Genomic DNA, 21,727 nt, shown 5'->3' with positions numbered 1-21,727 from the left:
AGTCTACTGAGATGAATTTCACGTAAGTTTATGTGACAAGGTGTGCTCATTTCACCCCACCCAAAGGTGACCATTTCGCCCCTATCGAATTAGTTGAAGTTAACATGAGATTTTAACACTAATAGGGGGTTTTAATTTGAAAAAATACCTGCTCTCTCTTATACTAATCGATAACCGACCTTTCAGTAGGCATTACGTAATTTGTCTTAGATCTCTACGAGTTTTCTTTGATTTTAAAATTGAAAAATTATATTTGTTTTAAATTTTTACTAACTGGCAAGTATTGCACAGAGTGACATTGCTGTTGCTGGCTTTTGGGGAATATAACCCTGATAGTAAGCAAAGTGACATTTCTGCTGCTGGCTTGTGGGAAATATAACCCTGGTTTGAGTGTCATGACAGGGATGCCAGATGTGAAGACATGTCTCAATATTGAAAACATTTAAGCGCGTGTGAATAAGTGGAAGCCTAATAGTCGGTTGATTAACCGTACTCGATTTAATGTGTCACTGGAAGTTTTGTAAACTTTCAACGGAGACCGTGTTTACAGATTTTCTATGTATAAAGACATTATTTGTGGAGTGTGAATATATTTGAAAAATGACCTGGCCTCCCTGTGTCATGATTTCTTGACGGTGGGTATGTCTTAAAACCACTTACAGTTGTTAAAATTCGAAATCGATTTTTTTAATAGTTTTGCTGTTTAAATTAAGAAAAGTCAGTAGAATATGTATTTCTTTTGACATTTCTTATCAAAAGAAAAAATAATATACATACCCTTAAAACACCCTATTATAGCTCAAAATCAAAACTTCAATGATGGTGAAATTTGGGGTACGACCCATACGTCATATTGATGTGGCTACATACTTGATTGAGCCATTTAAACGACCGTAGAAGCTTATTTTGTAGTGCGCCATAATAATAATTTTTCCAACATCCGGGAACCAAGTTGATTTTTTCGAATTATTTCCATATTCTAAACAGACGAATCACTTTTGTTCTACATAAAGAGATACTGTAGTAACTACGGAAGAGTTCCACATACCACATTGTATCAGAAAATGCGTAGTTTCGCATAAAAGAGGGGTGCTCATTTCGCCCCGTGTGCTCATTATGCCTCTAATCCCCCTATGTATTTATAAGAATAGTGTGAGGGTTTTGATTTAGCAACTGCTGCTGTTGAACAGATTCCTTCGTAGCAAGAACGAGTTAATCGTTATTTTTCCGGATATTGCTAGAACAATGGAGACACTGAACAGTGGTTGACGTAATAATTCGGATGGAAGTTTTGGGACATGGAGCAGTGCTTTCCGCTATGATTCAGATGGCTGTTTCTTTGACAATGGAGGCAATTTCAATATCTACCTTAAACTTCCCTGTTGTATGGAATTTCTATAAAACAACCTCGTATTCATTAATAAACTGATGATTTTTTTTAAGAAAACACGTGAAAATCAATACATATATTTTTCAAATGGATTGAAGAAACTCAAATAATTTGCGATTATTTTTGAGATGGAACAATTTGACTTAATACTTTATTCTGTCTAGTATCGTTATTTTTGTTCCAAAAAAAAACAACAATTCTTAATCCAAGATAAAATGCAGGTGGGACTGTGATGCGATTATAGGCAGTAGAAGTCCTGTCAAGCTCAGGCCAGATTTGGTAAGCTAAAGCCACTGGATAGGTCATTGGTACCATCACTCATGTGCATTATACTACAAGATGTGTTTCCGATTCAAGCCAACCATAGGAAGACTGTTGGGGCTACGCACAAATGCGTGTGGGTTACTTTGAAGAAATACAAAAGTTATCATATTTTAATTTTGGGAACCGAGTGGAACCAAAAAACAATAAGAATGTTGTGACCACACAAAATTGTATGTGATTTGTCAAGTAAATATCAAAAGAGTATGACTCAACATTAAAGACGCTGAATTTATACATACAGACCTCGTCCGATTTTGGCACGTTTCGTTTTAGGCACAGTTCAATATTGGCAACAATTGAATTTCCGCTTCAGTCCGGTAGGCATCGGACAACACTGGTCGGATTGGTTATATAATTGGCTATTGAATTTTCTCTTTAGTTCGATAGACATCATAGAAAATTTAAATTTGGACGTGTTGCCGTAATCAAACATCGCCTGTATGTATATATTTGTAAAGGTAGTGTACATTTACATAAACGAAAAACTAAAAAGAGTCATCATGTTCATTTTTGAGTCGCACACAAATTTAAATCTGCCATATATTGAGTTTGAAAAATGTACAGGTCGCAATCATTCGAAAAGCAACTCTACTACTTATCATTGAAAAAGCACCAAGAATTTCTCCTGGTGCGGCTAAATCAGAATCCATTCTATTTCCTCGAAACCAAATCAAACCAAATTTCTCAAATGCAACAATACTTACGTTATTATAATGAATGATTTCCTCTTATTTAACTCTGATTAAATCAAAGTCTTTAAATAGGCTCATAGGAAAACATTAGAAGATATGTACGAACAAAATTATCAACAAGTTCCAGCAAAAAAATCGTAGCAATCAACAATAACAACGAAGTTAAAGTTTAAAAAAGTTGATTTTTGTTTTTTGCTTGACAAGTTTTTTTCATTTGCCAGCAATTACAGCATGCTTTCGTTCAAGAAATCAGGTTCTATTAGGGAGCAAGGAGATTGCGGGTTCAAGTCCCATCTGGATGCGGTATATTTTTCCAAATTTGTACCATATTTCCAGTTCGCTTATTTTTCGCTTCCCCTGCTGCACACATTGTCTGCCTTAATAAAAGTTCTAAGGGCAAATTAACAAATTGTTTGAGAAAGAGGGCTGTTTCAAACTTTCCAAAAAAAAAACCTTTACCTTTGAGACGTCAAATAGGTCTTTGATCATGGAATCAATCATTAATTGACTTGTTGGGACGAAAACACTCTGACTTTTTTTTTATACTCATAAAGAGAATGTCACAGCAAATGGTAATCTGTAAGAGAGGACGTCTCAACTTCAACTATATTTGACGAAATTTTCACGTCAACCAGAGTGGAAAATGCGGTGAAATCTTTCCAGCCTTTCAAGTCTGCAGGTGTTGACGGTGTATTTCCTGCGTTGCTTCAAAAAGGTGAGGCAACCCTGATACCGTTACAAAGGGAGACTTTCAAGGCGAGTCTAAGATTTAAATATCTTCCGTCGAAATGGAGGTCAGTGCGGATTATATTTATACCAAAAACGGGCAATACAGATAGGAACAACCCCAAATCATATAGACCAATAAGCTTGTCTTCGATTCTATTGAAAACAATGGAAAAAGTACCAAAGGAATATCTAAATGCAACATACATGCATAGATATCCTTTATCTAAATTTCAATTTGCATATCAAACAGGTAGCTCAACAGTCACAGCTCTTCATACGATGGTAAACAAAATTGAAAGATCTCTTTCAGAAAAAGAAATTGCACTATGCTCTTTCTTGGATATTGAAGGTGCTTTCGATTACCCGACCTACTCTTCCATGGCGAATGCGATGAAGAAAAGGATGTTTAACACATGCATAGTCAACTGGATTCACACTATGCTTGCACAAAGAGAAATCTCTTCGGAACTGAGGAGCTCATCCATAACTGTAAGAGCTACGAAAGGATGCCCTCAATGGGGGGTACTCTCGCCGCTGTTATGGTCTTTAGTGGTGGATGACCTTCTCGAAAGCTTAGAAGATAAAGGTTTTGAAGTTGTAGGCTTCGCAGATGACATTGTCATTGTGGTAAGGGGAAAGTTTGACAACATAGTCTCGGAAAGAATGCAACATGCCCTAAACGTAACCCATTTATGGTGCATAAAAGAAGGTTTAAACATAAACCCTTCCAAAGTTGTAGTAGTACCTTTCACTAAAAGGAGAAGACTTAACCTAATGCCACTTAGGCTTAAGGAAAGTATTATCCAATTGAGCGAAAGGGTTAAATTTTTAGGATTAATCCTTGATGCGAAGCTCAACTGGAACGCGCACCTAGATGGTGCAATAAGCAAAGCGGTCAGTGCTTTCTGGTTATGTTCTAAGACGGTTGGTAGGAAGTGGGGACTAAAACCATCTTAAAATCCATCTTAAAATGATAAGATTGATCTACAAGTCTATTATACTCCTGAAAATAACATACGCTCCCTTAGTCTGGTGGCCCAAAACAAAACAGGCAATAACAAGAGCAAAGCTAGCGAAGCTGCAGAGACTTGCGTGTATTGCTATAACGGGAGCAATGCGCAGCATCCCATCGAAAGCGTTGGACGCAATCCTTCACCTGCTGCCATTGCATGAATTTGTGCAACTAGAAGCGGAAAGGAGTGCTCTCCGGCTCAAACGTCTGAAAAATGTCTTACCAGGTGACCTTCTTGGCCATCTGAGTATATTGCAACACTTCAAAAGAGGGCCAGTGATGAATATGAACGGAGACTGGATAAAACCTATGAATAACTGCGATATTCCCTACAAGCTGCATGAAACATCACGTTCCGATTGGGAGTGCGGGGCTCATATGGTTCGTCAGGGGTCAACGGTATTCTTTACGGACGGCTCAAAAACCGGTTCAAAAACGGCTGCGGGAATCTTCGGTCCTGGAGTTCAGATATCGATGGCTATGGGTGAATGGCCAACAGTATTCCAAGCAGAGAATTACGCTATAATTGAATGTGCTAACGTTTGCTTAAGAAGAAATCACAAACATGCGAATATTTGCATTTTCTCTGATAGTCAAGCGGCGCTGAAGGCTTTATGTGCCTTCAAATGCACGTCAAAAGTTGTCTTGGAGTGCGTTCTTTTTCTGCGGAGCCTGTGTCATACGAACTCTGTCAATCTGTACTGGATTCCAGGGCACTGCGGAATTGAAGGCAATGAAAAAGCAGACGAACTGGCCAAATAAGGTTCCACCTCTCAATTCATTGGTCCAGAAACTTTTTGTGACATTTCAAACTATACAATAACAATGGAACTTAAATACTGGGAAGAACAACGGGTGACTTCCAACTGGATGGCTGTCGGGGGATGTCACCAGTCAAAAAGGATAATAACGCCAAACGCAAAAATTACAAAAAAGCTATTAGAGCTTAATAAGTGGGCGCTCTGTATCTACACAGGACTAATAACAGGGCACTGCCCGAGTAAGTATCATCTAAAGAACATTGGTCGGGTTCAAGACGATACGTGTCGCTTTTGTAGCATAGAAAGTGAAACCTCGGAACATCTGCTATGCAGCTGTGGAGCATTATACATGAGCAGAATCAAATTTCTCAACAAGGGTTGCTTACAACCTAGTGAAATTTGGTCTGCTAATTCTCGGAAGGTAATTGGCTTTATTAAGCACATTATACCTGACTGGGAGCTTGCCGAGGCAACCGGTCATCACTCGATCAATAGTGGGTGACTGGGTATCCTATATAGCACGTATAGTAAGGGGGATATACTACAATAGTTCTAAATAATGGACGCAGTAGTCTAATTCCACAACAACAAAAAAATGGTTGGTGTCTATTCATGTCATCTGTGATAGGAATGCTCGCATGTGATTGGTTCATTGTTCGCGTGAATTTGTCCTTGAGTCTTTTCATCAATTTTTACTGCTGAGCAATGGAATAATAACAACTAGCGTATTACAAAACTGTTCAACATTTTATCTATACAACAGCATATTGGATAGTGTTATCAATCATGTGGTTATGCTGTTACTATCGTTTGAAATCTGACGGAACCAATTTCCAATTTTTTAGAATGTGCCCCAGTATAGAAAACAAAGGCGTAGTCCCACGTCAAAAAAAAATTTTCTTCAAAAAAACTAACTTCGCAAAACTAAAACACACAAAACACCTAGTTGGCCTTGTCTGCCGTGAGATGAATTTGTGACGTAGATCCAAGTGATCAGTTTTTCAGTACGGCCCAAAAACGATTGCATTTCTTTGCACTTTTGTATTGAAATGGTGCCTACGCCACTTTGTTTTTTTGATTTTATGCAGTGTACGTATAAGTAAAAACGAAAAGGAAGATACCAAAAGAAAGGTCTTTGAAAAATGAACAAATAGGCATGAAAAACTCATTTTCGAAAAAATGGAACTTACGTCACTTTGTCATATCACGGCAGTTGTGGCAACATCTACATTATCTTTTTTCAAATACTAATAACATTGATATAAAACCGCAAGAAGAGTTTTGTTCCAGAGTACACAAACGTAGATTGGGCGTAGAACTACAGGCACAAGATTGTTTGATGATTCGTAAGGCATCCTCAATTTCCTTCAACTCATTCTCAGACAGTTTTTCATAAAACCAAAGGTTTCCGAGCTTGTTTTGAATAAAATCTATACCAAAATATATACGCACCCTAAAAAAACTATTATTGGGTCTGAAAAATTCCTCCACCTTCGGAAAATACTCAGTTTACTAAACTAAAACACGTGTACATAGTTTCATACAAATCGAAAATAGTCGATATTGGATGATTGGTCATTTGGCATGGTTTTGCTCCTGTAAAAATAATTTTGATTTATTCAAACATTAATGGTTGCCACTAGATTTAAATGTTTTTTTTCAACAAAAATATATTTTGATTCGCCTAGCCTAAACACAAAGTGGCTTCACCACTTAAATAGGATTACGTCTCACTCGGCAAGGGGAAAGATACGAATTTCTACCGCCGCAGTATGGAAATATAGGAACGCGAAAGAATAGGTACACCATTGAATACGTCAACTGCGCAAGGTTGACATAAACAAAACGATTTGCACATCGACATCAACAGCAGTGTACATCATAGAATTTTTAGCTCAAGTTGCAAATCAAATAGTACGATAAAAACATTGATGAAAAGGCACCATTTGGTGCAGATTCCATCATTTTGTAGGTAGCCAATTTTTATTTCTTTGCAACCATAAATATCGGTTTTATGACCAAGACACGCGATATGAAAGCTAAATACTAAATACTCAAACTTCTCAATGCTCATTGCGAATTATATAGAACAATTCCCAAGTTCAGTAAATGTTTTCTTTGAGCAGCGCTACTGCACGCACAAAAACATAGAAAATTCATATAGATACAGCAACCCGCAGCGAAAACCACACGGTTTTGGGTTATATACACCGAATGGAACAAAGCCCAGCGTATTTTTCTGGTCGTAACCGTTTTGAACCAGCCTGCGAACGGTCTCAATGCAGCAGTGAAGTTGGTTGTTCAGAGCAACGAAAAGGTAAATGGAAAAATTGGATTTGCATTTCACTACCGATGGCTTCCCGCTTCCACTTCGACATTCGTCTGCACAAGGCAACGAAACGTTTTCCAATAACCAATGTGCAGTGAAGGGTAAGAGAAAAAAAAGCTTTGCATGAAAATACAAATATTGTAGGTTAGTTGTCAAACTGCATACATAATGCGACTTGTATGGAAGCAATCGCATAGATTCGTCGCAAACGTTGTGTGATTTACGAATCTCTACTGCAGCATTGCTCGGAAGCCATGACCTTTGACAATGGTTGTGTTTATACGACGGTGGAAAATTAGAGCAGTACAGGTTCTTGGGATTTTTAAGATTTTTCCGTAGAAGTATAACAGAATTTCTAAAATAAGCACTTGTAATCGACTTAGTATAATAAGAAAAATGCATTAAGTTAAACGGAGTTGATTGCGAACACATATTTAATTTATATTTGTAAGATTTGGACCACTGCAACCATTATTTTGATCTTTTGTGGTATCCGTCCTGTACAAGTAGAATGAATTGCAGTGCAGAGTCGATTATTTGGAGAATCTATAATAATTCAAATCATTCGCATAATCGAATCATTTTTAAAATCTTTTAAATTTTATTAAATTAAAAACTAAACATATTTATCTATTTTTTTACTGGTAGATTGGTTATTTTTTATTTGTTGATCCGAGCAGTAAACGGTATAGTCACTGAGAAAATATACAATAAATCCTGGTGAGTCAAATCAATTTCCAGAGGCAAAGAAACGATATACTTAATGTTCGTGTTTTGTCCGAAAAATTTGCACTCTTCCGCAGAAAAAAATAGGGCAACTTAATTAGTGCACCAACATAAAGTAATGAAATTTTCCGAAAGAACGACTTTAGATAACTTAGGCAAAATAACAATCGATATCATTTCTGGGATCTTTTTTCTCTATTTTCCTGCTTACATCCAATCAGCTCAAACCAGTGGCATCACACCGCAAGGCAGACAGTTTATCATTTTTCTATCGTTTACTAGTTCTCTGCTACAATGAAAAAAAAAATATCTGTATGTACACGTCGAAGTATTTATGTACGCGCGTTTATGTGACGTTTGTGCGCACATTTCTTTTGGCGAGGTTTTTTTTTCCGGCAACTGGTGTACCGAAAAACGAACACACTTGTGAAACTAGTCGCTGACTGACTTCGCCTGAAAGGACACGGGTAATAAATTTTGATACAAGATTGGTATTAACACGTATCCATCAGCGACAATCACCTTTCCCCGCACCAACAACGGCTGGAACTTTCGTGATTTCATACACATTTCACTTAGTGCGACGATGGTTCGCCGCTGATACGATGCGAAGTGCCATGGATCCGGGTGTGAGGTGATTTGTGGCATGCATTAAAACTTTTTACGATGCTTGTGCTTGATGAGATGAGTCACCATGTCACCCGAGCGTGTGCCACCGTCGGTCAAGGTCCTTTCGCTAGCTATGGCAGTTTCCGGCATTGCGGCATACGAATTGCAAAAAAGCTACACAAATATAGACAGCAGGAATCTGTTCCTGGCTTCCACTGGCAGCGCACACATTGACGTCATCGATAGCAAGCTTGGACGGAATAGGATTCAGCTCTGACACGCATGCATTAACGTGTGTGGTATAGTTGCAAAAGTGATTGGTCAGTAACTTTTAACTACAGTGGTCTGCTTGGCGACGAACATTATATCTTAGTCTTTCAAACAAGGTATTCCCGCATAATGGAACATTTCATTCGGCACGAACGGTTAACCAGCTGCCGGCAACCTAAAAATTTATTTTATTCTCCTAATCTATCCAAGTTCAACACGCGACTTGTTGGGAAACAAGCGATGCTTAACTCTGCTAAACATTTCAAAACGGGTATTATAAGGGAAAAAATTCTTACAAATTCATAACACTGTATCGCCTCTTTTGCTTCTAAATGGCCATGCGTCTCCATTAAACTTGAGCATAATAACAACGAGATACTCGAAAAAGTCAGTTGCGACGAAATGTGAATCTACGTTTATCATTATGGATCAAACAAATAAATCAGGGATTTGCCGTAACAATTTACGCAGTGTATCATCCATCACCAATCATCGAAAAAATATATTCTTTGGGGTGTGATCATCAACTAGATGAAACGATGCGAATTTGTGAGTTATGCCGGACAGTGATAAGGTATAAAAAAAATACTCCTATGAAAAAAAGGGCGTTGGCGGTGTACCAAACCAAGTTTCTGATGATCCATAGCCATCTATAAGCAGAGTAAATGTCGATGGTATACTTACTAGGTAAGAACAATGACTTGAAGTTTTGTTAACAAAAAAATTTGGAGCCTGCACTAATAATGACTTCCGCCTGCTTTATTTAACGTATCAAGTATTTGCTTTTTCCAGGAGAAGTACCGTCAATTTTTTTCAAGTTTCATTTATTCAAGTTTTATTTTCTTAAATAAAATAAGAAAATCAAATAAAAGTGTTTAATGCTTTAAACTGAAGGGTTACGCTTTTTATAGGTTATAATATTTCGATAATTGCATATGCTCGATATTAAGGAATGCTATTGAAAAATGCTATTTTAGGAAGGTATTGATGATTACAAATACTTTTAGGGTCAAAACGGTTTGTTTAATCGGTGTGACGTATTCGACAAAGTTGTAGATAACAGTTTTGTCGGACTAAATTGTAGAAATTTAACAACGGCTTTTACCCGTTAACATTCAAGTTCATTGAGCAGACAATGTGTGCAGCAGGGGAAGCGAAAAATAAGCGAACTGGAAATATGATACAGATTTAGGAAAATATATTGCATCTCGACGGGACTTGAACCCGCAATCTCCCTGTCTCCGGCATGGTGTTTTGACCAATTAAACTACGGGGGACGGTGGTACTGTTTCACAATCTATATGCGTATCACATTCCACTGCCGACTTATTCCATAGTTCATTCCTAATTACACACACTGTTGCGCAAGCGTTATTGACATGGAGATTGCGGGTTCTAGTCCCGTCGGGATGCGGTATATATATATATATATATATATATATATATATATATATATATATATATATATATATATATATATATATATATATATATATATATATATATATATATATATATATATATATATATATATATATCAAATCTGTATCATATTTCCAGTTCGCTTATTTTTCGCTTCCTCTGCTGCACACATTGTCTGCTTAATGAACTTTAATAGTTTTGTGTTTCCGAAAAAAAATATACTCTCTAAAAAAATTAAAAGAGATATATACACTGGATTCTTTTTTTACGCGATTGATGCGTCCGCGTAAAAAAAGAATCGCGTAAAAAAGTCGCGTAATTTTGAACAAATTGCGTAAAAAAAGATCGTGTTGTTTCGATAAAATTATGCGCCACGTGTAAAGAAAATCGTGTATAATAAAAACACTTTAAAAACAATCGCGTAAAAAAAGAATTAGGTGTAAAGGTAATCAACTAAATAAGTTCATTTTGAAAAAAAAAATGTTTTATGGAAATTATAAAAGATTGTCTAAACAATGCAACCGGTCAGATCATGGAGAAATCAGGAAAAAAGAATTTTTTTTAAATTTTTTTCGCGAGGTACATTTTTCATGGGAGGACGAAATTATTATCTACAACTTTGCCAAAGAGACTATACCAAGCAAACGAACCGTTTTGACTGTAAAATATTTTTAATTCCCCATAGAGTGCTCTATTGGAAATAAAGAATAATTCTACAGCCAAAACGGTTTGGCATAGAGTCTTCGGCAAAGTTGTAGGTAACAATTTTGTCTTCAAAAAAAAAAAAATATGTCCCTCGAAAGAAAACAAAAACAAAAAAAATTTTTCTTAAATCATAACTTTTATTCTTGATTTCTCTTTGATCGGACTAGTTGCGTTGTTTAGGTAATCTTTTGTAGTCTTTATAAAAAAAAAGATTTTAAAAAATGAGCTTTTTTAGATAGTTCATTCTTAATTTTTTTTAACTTTTTTAAAGAAAATAATTTTTTTTCTTAGAGTGTATATTTTTTTCGGAAAGACAAAATTATTATCTACAACTTTGCCAAATACGTCACACCGATCAAACAAACCGTTTTGGCCCTAAAAATATTTGTGATCATCAATACCTACCCAAAATAGTATTTTTCAATAGTTTTTCAAAAATGAGTCGTGTTCCAAAAAATTAAACCAATAGCACAGATTGGTATCTTTTGCCTATAGAATAGTCTATGTCTATAAAAACGTCTTTGTCGGTATGTCATGATTGTCTGGAAAGGTTTTTATGCGGGTTCAAGACCCCTTCCTTCTCTAGAAGGGAGCAAAAAATATTTCTATATTGATTTGACACCCCTCCCTCATCTGAAGACGGGTCCCATATAAATGAAACACAAATTTCTGTATTGCTCGAGAACTAATGAAACAAATAAAACCAAATTTAGCACGTGGAGATTTTTAGAAGCAAGAAATATGTATGTGGTAGTTCGAGATTCGTTCCTTCTTTTGAAAGGGAGGACTTCCATGCAAATGAAACACGAATTTCTGCATAACTCTAGAAGAGCTGTTTCTATTCTCCTTACTCTGGAGGGAGAAATGGGTAGTACGTCTTGCGACCGTGTCACAGTGGTTTAAAACGCGAAAAACGTGATCGTCAGCCTTTTGAGTATAAAAATGCCATTTAAATGCTACAGTGTATTCGACAAAGTTTTTGTAGATCTTTAGGGGCATCTTTTGATGAAAATAAATTTTTGATTAATTCACCTAAAAGTGAGATAAAAATTTTATTTTTTTATTTACTTATAAAATCAAAACGAAGTCTTCAGCAAAGTTGTAGACAATCTTATGTAGAAAAACTTTGCTGAAGACACTTTGGTTCTATCTCTTGAAAACCGACCACATACAGGTAGTTTTATACACAGACATCCTTGAAGTTTCTAAAAATCGAAAAATACCAAATAACTTTTTCTGAAGTGATTTGAGAGACCTACTATGTTCTAGACATTTTTTCATATTTAAAAAATACATCATTCTGCCGAATTTCAACATTTTTCAACTTTTTCATAGGGTTAAGGACATTTTAGATAAAAAAATGCACTTATTCAAAACAAAATTTCTCGAAAAGCTGCAAAAGAATAAGAAAAAAGAAAAACTTATTACGGATGTGTTTCCGAATACCTTTCAGAATCATGTGAACCATGATTGAGTACACTTGCAATTATGACGGCGAAAAAGAACGATGTTGTCGATTTGAATTCTATCTTTCGAAACGAAGTTCTCGACAATCAAGAAGTAATCAACTATCCAACGGATCATGCTTCGAACCCTGAACCAACCAAAATTATAAAACAGGACAAGGTTGGACTTAAAGCATCCAAAAATCAATAAATTACAAGAAACGATACATCAAGCATAATAAATAATTAAATTCAGCAGAGATTTACAGAACCGAGACTGATTTCAATATTTACCTCGTCCTAAGCTCCCGTTTTTTCCATGAACGATCTGTTGGCACTAGTCTTATGCAGTTCGTTTCTCGCTGTTTGCGGAGTGTTTATTCTAGTTTCTAAACCGAAGTAATTCACCTGGACCTGAAAGCAGTATTCCATCGGGTAGACCACGAAATACTGCTCAGCTGGCCCGGATTCAAAGGGGGGGGGGGGGATCAAATGCCCCGGACCTTCCAACACGAGGGGCCCCTCTAGTCCTGGTCCAGATGTGAAGACATAGTGGAGACCTTTTTTTTACTTGTCACCTTCCAGCAAAACGTTAAGTTATTTCGAAATTTAAAGTTTTCTTACTTCTATTTTTTTTCTATTTTTTTACGAAAACATCTGCCCCAGCACCTAAATCCGGTCATACTGCTCAGTAAATTAGAGCGACTCGGTGTCTCATCGGACTCCGTATGCTGGTTTAAGTCTTACCTGACTGATCGCAGTGTGTGTATGAATAAGTTCAGCCGTTTCAAATCGTGTTTCTAACATGTTAGGAGTTCCTCAAGGTAGCAACTTGGGCCCGCTACTTTTCTCCATTTTCATAAATGATACTTATGCAGATGATGCAAAAAAAAAAACAAATTGCCTACGCGATTGTTTGGAGCTGCAGAAACATCTGAAAACATTTTTTTAATTGGTGTGCAAAAAACGTTTTAACGTTGAGCGTGAAAAAATGTAGTATAATTTCGTTCAATAGAAAGCGTGTGTATATCGAATTTCATATCATCACAGCACCTTCTCCGTGTACAGTGCGTGAAGGATCTTGGAGTATTCTTGGATAGTGAGTTGACCTTCAAGAGCCACTGTAACAACATCAGCAAGGCTAACCGACAATTGGGATTTATATTTAAAATTGCCGATGAATTTCGTGACTTTGCTGTATCTTAGTGCGATCAATCCTCGAATCTAATTTTGTGATATGGACCCCTTATCATGCAAACTGGTCCAGCAGAACGGAAATGATAGAGGAAAAGTTCGTTACCTCTCATAGCGAGATACACTGAATCTGCCAACGTACGAGGACCATTGCCGACTTCTCGGTATTCAACCACTGGAGCTACATCGCCATATTGCACAAGCCGTTTTCGCTACCAAATTACTGACTGGCATCGACATCGACTGTCCAGCCTTATTAGCACAGCTAAATTTGTACACTCCTGAAAGGCAGTTGCGCCAAAGAAGTTTCCCACACTTGGATCCTCGGAATCGACTATCTGGTTCTTATGATCCAATTCGTATTATTTGCCATCGTTTAGATGAGGTAATTTGCCATCGTTTAGATGAGGTATACGAGCTGTTTGACTTCGACGTATCAATGAATGCGTTTCGTCAACGACTGCTGGATGCTTTCCGAAGACTTTGAAAGTTTTGTTTTAATTTTAATTCCCTAAGACTTATCCTTGTCAAATGAATGTACAGTCATATCTCGATATAAGGCAACTTTATTTTTATTTTCGTTACGTTATATCGAGTTACGTTATATCGAAGCAAAAAAATTTTTTTTTTTATTTATGAAAGAATGTTAATGGTTACTCAAATATGCGCGAAACCCCATTTTCCATCACCCACAGTATTTTTAAACCTTTCTTATGCCCGTTTAGAAATATTTTTAGAAGCAAAAAAATTTTTTTTTTCATTTGTTACACAGGTTACTCAAAGATGCGTGAAAACGTAATTGATGCAAGACTGTGAATTGTTACTGAAGGATGCGTGAAAACCTATTTTCCATCACCTATCAGTATTTTTAAGCCTTTCTTACGCCCATTTAGGACAATTTTTCGCATTAGTTTCATTAATTTTAAAACTTACTGCAAACCTTTTTTTGAAGCAATTTATACTCCGAAAACAGTTGCTGTATCATTTATTTTCAATTTCAATACATTTTCAAAGTTACGTTATATCGAGGTTAAAGTTACGTTATATCGAGTTACGTTATATCGAGGTTGCCTTATTGTATTTGAATAATAATATTGGAATATTTTTTATCGATTTTTTTCGAATTAAATTTTGTGTCGCGTTATCATTGCGGTAGCGCTATTGCCACCAGCATTTCGTAACAGTTAATTAATTGCATTGGATAACTTGTGAAACAGACATATGCCAACGATCAAACTAAACTATATGAACAAAGTAAGTAAACTCAGAGTGTTGTATCATTTTCTTCAAAACAACGGGTTTGATTTTGAAATTGAAAGCAATTGTACTTGAAAAAGAGTTTTTTTATTAAAATTTATTGAAAAATATGAGCTAATATATTGACAACGATGCGTTGAAATGTTTGTTTGTTTTTTTATTTGTTTAGAAAAATTGATAAAAATTTGAAAATTTCTCCAAAAAAATGTACTAGTGCCACAAAAAGTAATGATATGGAATGATAACATTTGAGTAAATTAGCATTTTTTTATCAGCAAACTACTTTTTTTCATCGTGTGTGTCAACAGACAAACTAAGAAAGTTCCATGCGGATAAGACCGCCCAATAACTTTAGTGTTTGGCATATGTATAATCATGATCATGAACAATCATAAATTGCCATCTCAGCTTCCTAGTGGCACCAATTGGGATGCCGATAACGGAAGATTTTCTGGGGCAAAAAATCACTGGGACTGCACCTTCCATCGTATGAGGAAATGGAGACGTTGGCGTCGGTCTGTAGTCAACGGCTGGTTGGTTAGAGTCCTGGGTGGAGTCGCCTCCCCGGTCGTCGGAAATTGATACAAAACTGGCGAAATCTGTGCTATGTTACTCAAAGCTGGCAAATTATATGTATAAACGAATGTTGTTTGTTACGCAAAGATAGAAAAGGATCAATTTCATCTATCTAGTACAACAAACAAAGCAAAACCATTGTGTCAAATCAATTTATTGCCAAAAAAGCCCCTTCGAGTGCGGTTAAGCCACTGAAAGTTGAGCCTTGGATAAAAACGAAAGTAGATGGGCTTGGATTTAATCAGATTTGAACTCGATTTGTTTGATTTTGGATAAAAATATGCAAATTTATTTTTACTCGCGTCACCAAGTGGTAAAATTGAAGACGAAAATAGCATGGAATATCATTATTGGGTTACATGTTTATTCAAGATTTTTTTCTGAACTAGGCTTTGTTAGTTTTGCAGTCTTCCAGGGCACTTTACCAATCGAAAAAGAAATAAAATTGATCGCCAAGAATTTATCCAATAAATTTCAGAAGCATTTTTGGATCAGTTACTTGCGGATACATAAAAGTTCGTCAAATCATTTCAGGACATGCTGTAAAATTTATCAAACGAACGTTCATAAAAAACTTATGCCAAATTGCTGATATTCTTTTTGAGGCAACCCCAGGAACAAAAATAATGTCCGGATGATTTTTTGTAACTGGCTTCTACTGTATGAATTTTTTTTTCTTCAAAAGTAAGATTAGCAAAAGGTTTTAGAATTATTAACAACCTACAAAAAGATCAAATAACAAAATCAATGCACTTTACACATCTTTGTTCATTACAGAACGCTAGACTCCAAAAGTAGCACAACATTCACTCTCCGCTCGGAAATACAATTGTGCGGAGATTACTTTTACAGCGTAATACGCGAGGCTTACAACCTGAATATTCATCACTTTGTGCGAAACTGTGACACGCCGGCTGTCAACCTCACCAAGCAAAGAAACAGACGGTTCGGTCACAACAAATCAGTCACGTACTTTCACCGCTATAACCATAGCCATTCAATAACACGAGCACCACCAGATATTACAGAGGAATTCCATTACACGTTCTGGTGCATACTGAGAGGATAAAACGACGCTCCTGTATGAGACATTCTGATAGAATGCAATCTCGCACCGTTCGTGCTGATCGCCAAGTGTGCAATGTTGTTTGTTATAAATGGCAATGGAATTGTGAATGAAAATAACAATGAAGCCCTTGGTGCTGCTTTCAGGATGCAGATTTTTACAAAGCTTCGTATAATGTTTTTACTGAACAATTCAATGCCATTTCTGAGTGGATGAAAATATGTGATTTTACATAGAACCAAAGTATCATCTCAGGTGGAATCATATCACTAAAATGTAGTAAATGTAGCATATTGTTCTTCGGTAAAAAGTGCAGCCAAGCAGTTTCTAGAAAAGGTGCGCTATAAATTAAGTAGCGATGAATATCCAGAAAATCTGCTGAACAATCGCAAAAGAAAATTTGATTATATTTCTTGCTCACCCATCCCGCATACTTTTTCAGGTCGATAGCCTCAACCAACCAAAAAAATAATCCGATTAAAATCAGTAAAGCCGCAACTACTAACTGCGCAATTGTCTGATAGTCACTACAATCGGATGCGAGGACTGTTTCATTTCTTTGAAGAACGCAGAAACCAGGGTTGGCTTGTTTACAATAATTTTAAAACAAAATCAATATATCACACAACCCACCAAGTTTCAGAAATATTTTTCTGGCAAACAAATCGTCACAAGCGGACGGCAAAACGTACTGGCACAGATTAATGATGTGACTCTGCGAAAACTTTTCGCTTAAAGTGAGCAAGAACACCCTTCCTCCGAGAAAAAAAGGTACAAGTAGGTAAGTTAGGAAAAAACTGCTCCTTTGGAAAACGTTTTTGTTTGGAAAACAAATTCAACAAAAATGTATTGCATAAAGTAGCGGACTCATCGTTGATGGCGTTTTTTAGTTTTGGTTGCTAGCGAAAAGACGCTATACATATACACAAATCTATGGATTACACATTTGCTGTATCGAAAATAGTATCGCATGATATTTAAAAGGCCATTCATATAAATAGCGCACAGCAGGACGAAATAACCGCTCTCATTCTCTTATCCTCTCTCTCAACCGCCAGAGAATTCCGAGCACACAAGAGATAATATGGGCGAGAGTTTGTTATTGAAAGGACTAATCGGTCCTTCCCTCAGCATAGAAGAACATCACAGAAGGTTAGCAAGTGTTGGTGAGAAAAATAACGAATCGACAAAACGCTTGTAAGATCATATGATTACGCATATATATACAACAGTATTCGGCAGGTACCATCTATGTAATCATCGCAATATAAAGTTTCACTCTTTGAATGCGCAAACAAATGTTATTTGAAAAAGGCTGAAGACTCATGTTATCCCAACACAAAGAGCCATTTAAAGAACCACCCTGGCAGCTTCGCCAGCCACCACCAGACAAATATAAGCTAGCAACAGAAAAAATAACTTCTTTCTTCGGAGAAAGCTTTTAGTTGCCCCTGTCCAACGACATTTAAAAACAGGCAGTCTCCTCTGGAAGGAAATTAGACAATCAATTTCGCTTACCCCATAAACCAGTCCACGGTGTCGCGCAGGTATTCTGGCAATCGCTCCAGCTTGACGGCTTTCTTTAGTTCCTTGGGTCGCTCAGCGAAATGTAAAGCAATCACGGCCTTTCAACCGTTTTTCCTCGCACGAAAACGCCTCACTCTGGTCGGGTTCTTATTGCGCTTTGTCGTTATCGCTAACACCGCCAGCGGTTGGTTAGTAGCAGCTTTCCGCTCTGCAACAATCCGCAAAAGCTTTCTGGAAACACTCTTATATAACAACACACTTTTATTTTGGGGTAGAACGACGTATTTTCAACCACTCTGCACTTTTCGTATGAACTTTGATTTTAGGGTAACTTTTCGGCGATAAAATAAACTGAAGGCCAGCACATGTAAACACTTCGAAAGTACTAACGATGGAAACGCCGTTAACTTTTTTGTTAGAGATTTTCTAACTAGACCAGTTTCGGTACCGGACTTTACTGAAATGATTTTAAATCATTGATTTTTCTTACGGCGTTTCTTGTGTTTTCATCTGACGCAGTAGAAACTGTCCGTCATAGAATTGATATACCTTACGACATTGGCTAGAAGAAATGGGGTTGGTTACTGTTCCTTGCCTGACCCTTTAGCCCAGTTTCAACCCCAAAACTAGCCAATGATAGTCCTGTGTAATATCAAAGGCAAATGTTGGAAGAACTCTCTCCTACTCAAACTTTACTGTTCTTACGTGTTTTTTTTTCAGAAAAACCAGGACACAACGCACACCAATTGCCTTTTAAATTCTAGCAACTTTCTGCTGGCTTGAGGAGAGTACGGTAAAATGCGTTTAGCCGATTTGTTAAAAATAGCTGCTGCTTTCTTGCCCGTCACCGATTGACCTCTATCCTTCTCGTGGGTTGAGAGGTTGCCCCATCGGATTCAGCCACGAGCACTGCATCAGTTAACTGTACCGTCTCTGCACCATATGATGATGACTCGGAACGCTATCACTGTGGTTTTCTGAAACGCGACACGTACCAACGCACAGTTTGGCTCTAATAACGAACTGCTGCCAGATTTTTCTTCCGCTTTTCACGTCGTCGGAACTTACACAACAAATTTTCACACCACTCACGCTGCTGCGGTGCTGTGTCACGATTGTTTTCTCACGCTCTTGGTGGCTGCTCTCGCAGAAGAATTACGCTACTCTGCTCAGCACACTATGGAGTCGGCTGTTTAGGTCATCCAGCGGAGAGCTTACCTCAGGACATCGGGAAAATTCCCGAACCGCAGCTAGAATACAGCCGTGCGTCAGTGCTGTAAGAAAGAAAAATTTGGAAACCGTAAACGCTTAGGAAGCTTTGCACCGATGACAATTTTCCTCCAGGTTTTTGATTCGCATCTAGATTTTGTTTAGTCAACGTTGCTGAATCTTTATTTTGTTTATTTTCAGTGTCTCACTTATTTTCAGGGTCCTACTTATTTTCAATGTCCTACTAAACTATTGAAGTTTTTTTTTCGTATATTTCAAACCCTAATAATTTGGAATCCGAAAAAATATTTTAAATATAAGTCCATTTCAAAATTTTTAGGTAAATAATTGTAAACTTATAAAAGACAGATATACTTGTACCGTTGAAAATAAAAAGGAAATAATTTTAAAATTGTTTTATAGCATGTTGTCTGTTGTTTTAGATTTAGGTTCTAACCGAAAATATTGTTTTTCGAAAAGACCGCAGAATTTTTTTTGTAGAACATCGGGCATATTTTCGAAAGAAAGTCTTATTGAACGAAAAAAGCTTGACAAACAATGCAAAAAATAACAAAACAGGTTGCGATGCGAATTACATTACATTTCAAAGGTGTCGAAATATTGTTAATACATTAAACTCCGTTTGTTTTAACTTTCAATAGTTGGAAAGTGGTTGAGCTGAACTTTTACTTTTAGATTTTCATAAAACTACAATAAACTTAGGCATTTGTTTGACATTTACCGGGTATAAATCTGTTCAAATCAGAAAAAAGATATCATGTCAAGTTGAGTGCAAACTTTTGGTATTGTCTGTTAATGAAAAAAAAAAACATTGGCTTGCAAAGAAACGTGATTTTGGGGTCTAATATTTAATATTTGTTCGTCAATACATTGTTACAAGACGAAAAGATAGAAAGCACCTAACATTGATCCTGACGAACAACTATTCCCTCTGCGCTCAAAACAAATCTTCTCAACATTGTTTGATTTATTACCATTGACAAGAGTTTTACGGATACTTTTACATAACTTAATACAGTTTACATAACTGTTCTTCGCACTTACAAATAATAATTTCAGATTTAATTCAATTTTAGTTTAATTAAAGGTTATCTAAATATCATATTCGTTCAGGAATTGGCCGAGCATGTAATTTAGTAGTTCAATGTTTTGGAAAGGTCTAGTAAAAAATAAATTTTTGTTTTCTTACCTGTCCATTCTTACTTTAGCATAAATATGTAATGCAAATTTTACACTTGAAATTCCAACGATGTACCGATTTTGCGGCAAACTCACCAACCCAAACGCAGTTCCCGAGTCAGTCAGCCAATTTTAATCACTAATTTCCCAATAGAGATAAACTTTTTCACGATTCATAAAAGTCATAACAGAAAACACTACTTTCACCCATACACACCGACACCGTCATGTAAAATCACTGAATTGGGGCTCTTCCGAGTTTGCAAACCTGCATATTTCGAGAACGAAAAGAAGTTAGCAAAGCTGAGTTCAACTCTTTCCCCGAACGCTGTTCGAAACTTTTTTCTTAACTCGCACTAAGAACCATTTGCCTCACGAAAAGCACTGCAATCTAACAAGAACGGTAGCGTTTTTCACGGCTGATTTAAACTTCACACTCAATTTGCAATCTGCAAGCAGCAAAATTTTGCTCAGCACACTTTGCAGCCATTGTTGATACAAGAAAGTCTCATCTCTTGATTTGCGATTGCACTTGTTTGTGTGCGACCATTGAAATTGGTGTTGGTGGGATAACAGACGGGAAAACGATATTTTTTGACAGCGAAACGATCAAGCACAAAATCCAAACAAGAAACCCAAATGGCCAATTCCAGGGGGAATCTATCTGTCAAATATCGTGAAACCGTGACCAACACATTTGGCAACAAGGCGTCTGTATGTTTTTGTCGTTTTGATTGAAGTAAAATGGAACGTTCTCTTTTAACAAAACTCGAGAATCCCGGAAAACTTTTATTAATAATGCGTTCCGTAGTGAAATTTTGGGACAGCAACAAGTTTTTAACGAAAATTGGTGATGTTTTATCGTCACATTGGTAATTTATCAAACGTCATGGACCAACAAACTTCATGGACCAAAGTTGATCTGCGATAACGCACACATACATGAAATTTGACAGCGGTAAATCCCCCCTGGATTTACTGCAGAGTGAATAGATAGAGTGGCGCAGAGAGAAATTCAGTCAAAACAGCAACACGGTTTTTTTATGTATCCACCAAAATATTTTTCTGGCAGCCCCTTTTTGCGCAAGTTTCAGTTGACTTCAACGGTGTGTTGTTATTGTCAGAGTGAAAAGATAGTTATTGTATTTAAATTTAAAACAAGTTCGTTTGATAAAGTTCGATAGAGAAAGATAGAATGAAGTGAGTTAGTGTAATAACAAAAAACAGTAAGGAATGTGAGTTTTTTTCGGTTCCCGAAGAATCCGATTGTGAGGAAACAGTGAA

At 36.7% G+C, this 21,727-nt stretch overlaps 1 protein-coding gene across 1 annotated transcript in view; it reads right to left on the bottom strand.

Annotated features, from left to right (window-relative positions):
* Positions 1 to 20,954, bottom strand: part of LOC129725424 (MOB kinase activator-like 2) — a 229,218-nt gene extending 208,264 nt beyond the window's left edge. The window contains exons 1-2 of the mRNA XM_055681257.1: positions 20,454 to 20,954; positions 18,026 to 19,308 (exon numbers count right to left, since the gene is read on the bottom strand). Of these exons, the coding sequence (XP_055537232.1) occupies positions 18,026 to 18,030 (5 nt within the window). The 5' untranslated portion in view covers positions 18,031 to 19,308; positions 20,454 to 20,954. The remainder of the gene's footprint in view (positions 1 to 18,025; positions 19,309 to 20,453) is intronic.
* Between the last annotated feature and the right edge of the window lie 773 nt (positions 20,955 to 21,727).

The sequence above is a fragment of the Wyeomyia smithii genome, chromosome 2 (assembly GCF_029784165.1).
Source record: "Wyeomyia smithii strain HCP4-BCI-WySm-NY-G18 chromosome 2, ASM2978416v1, whole genome shotgun sequence".
Taxonomy (NCBI): domain Eukaryota; kingdom Metazoa; phylum Arthropoda; class Insecta; order Diptera; family Culicidae; genus Wyeomyia; species Wyeomyia smithii.
This window is presented reverse-complemented; position numbering and strand designations above follow the sequence as displayed.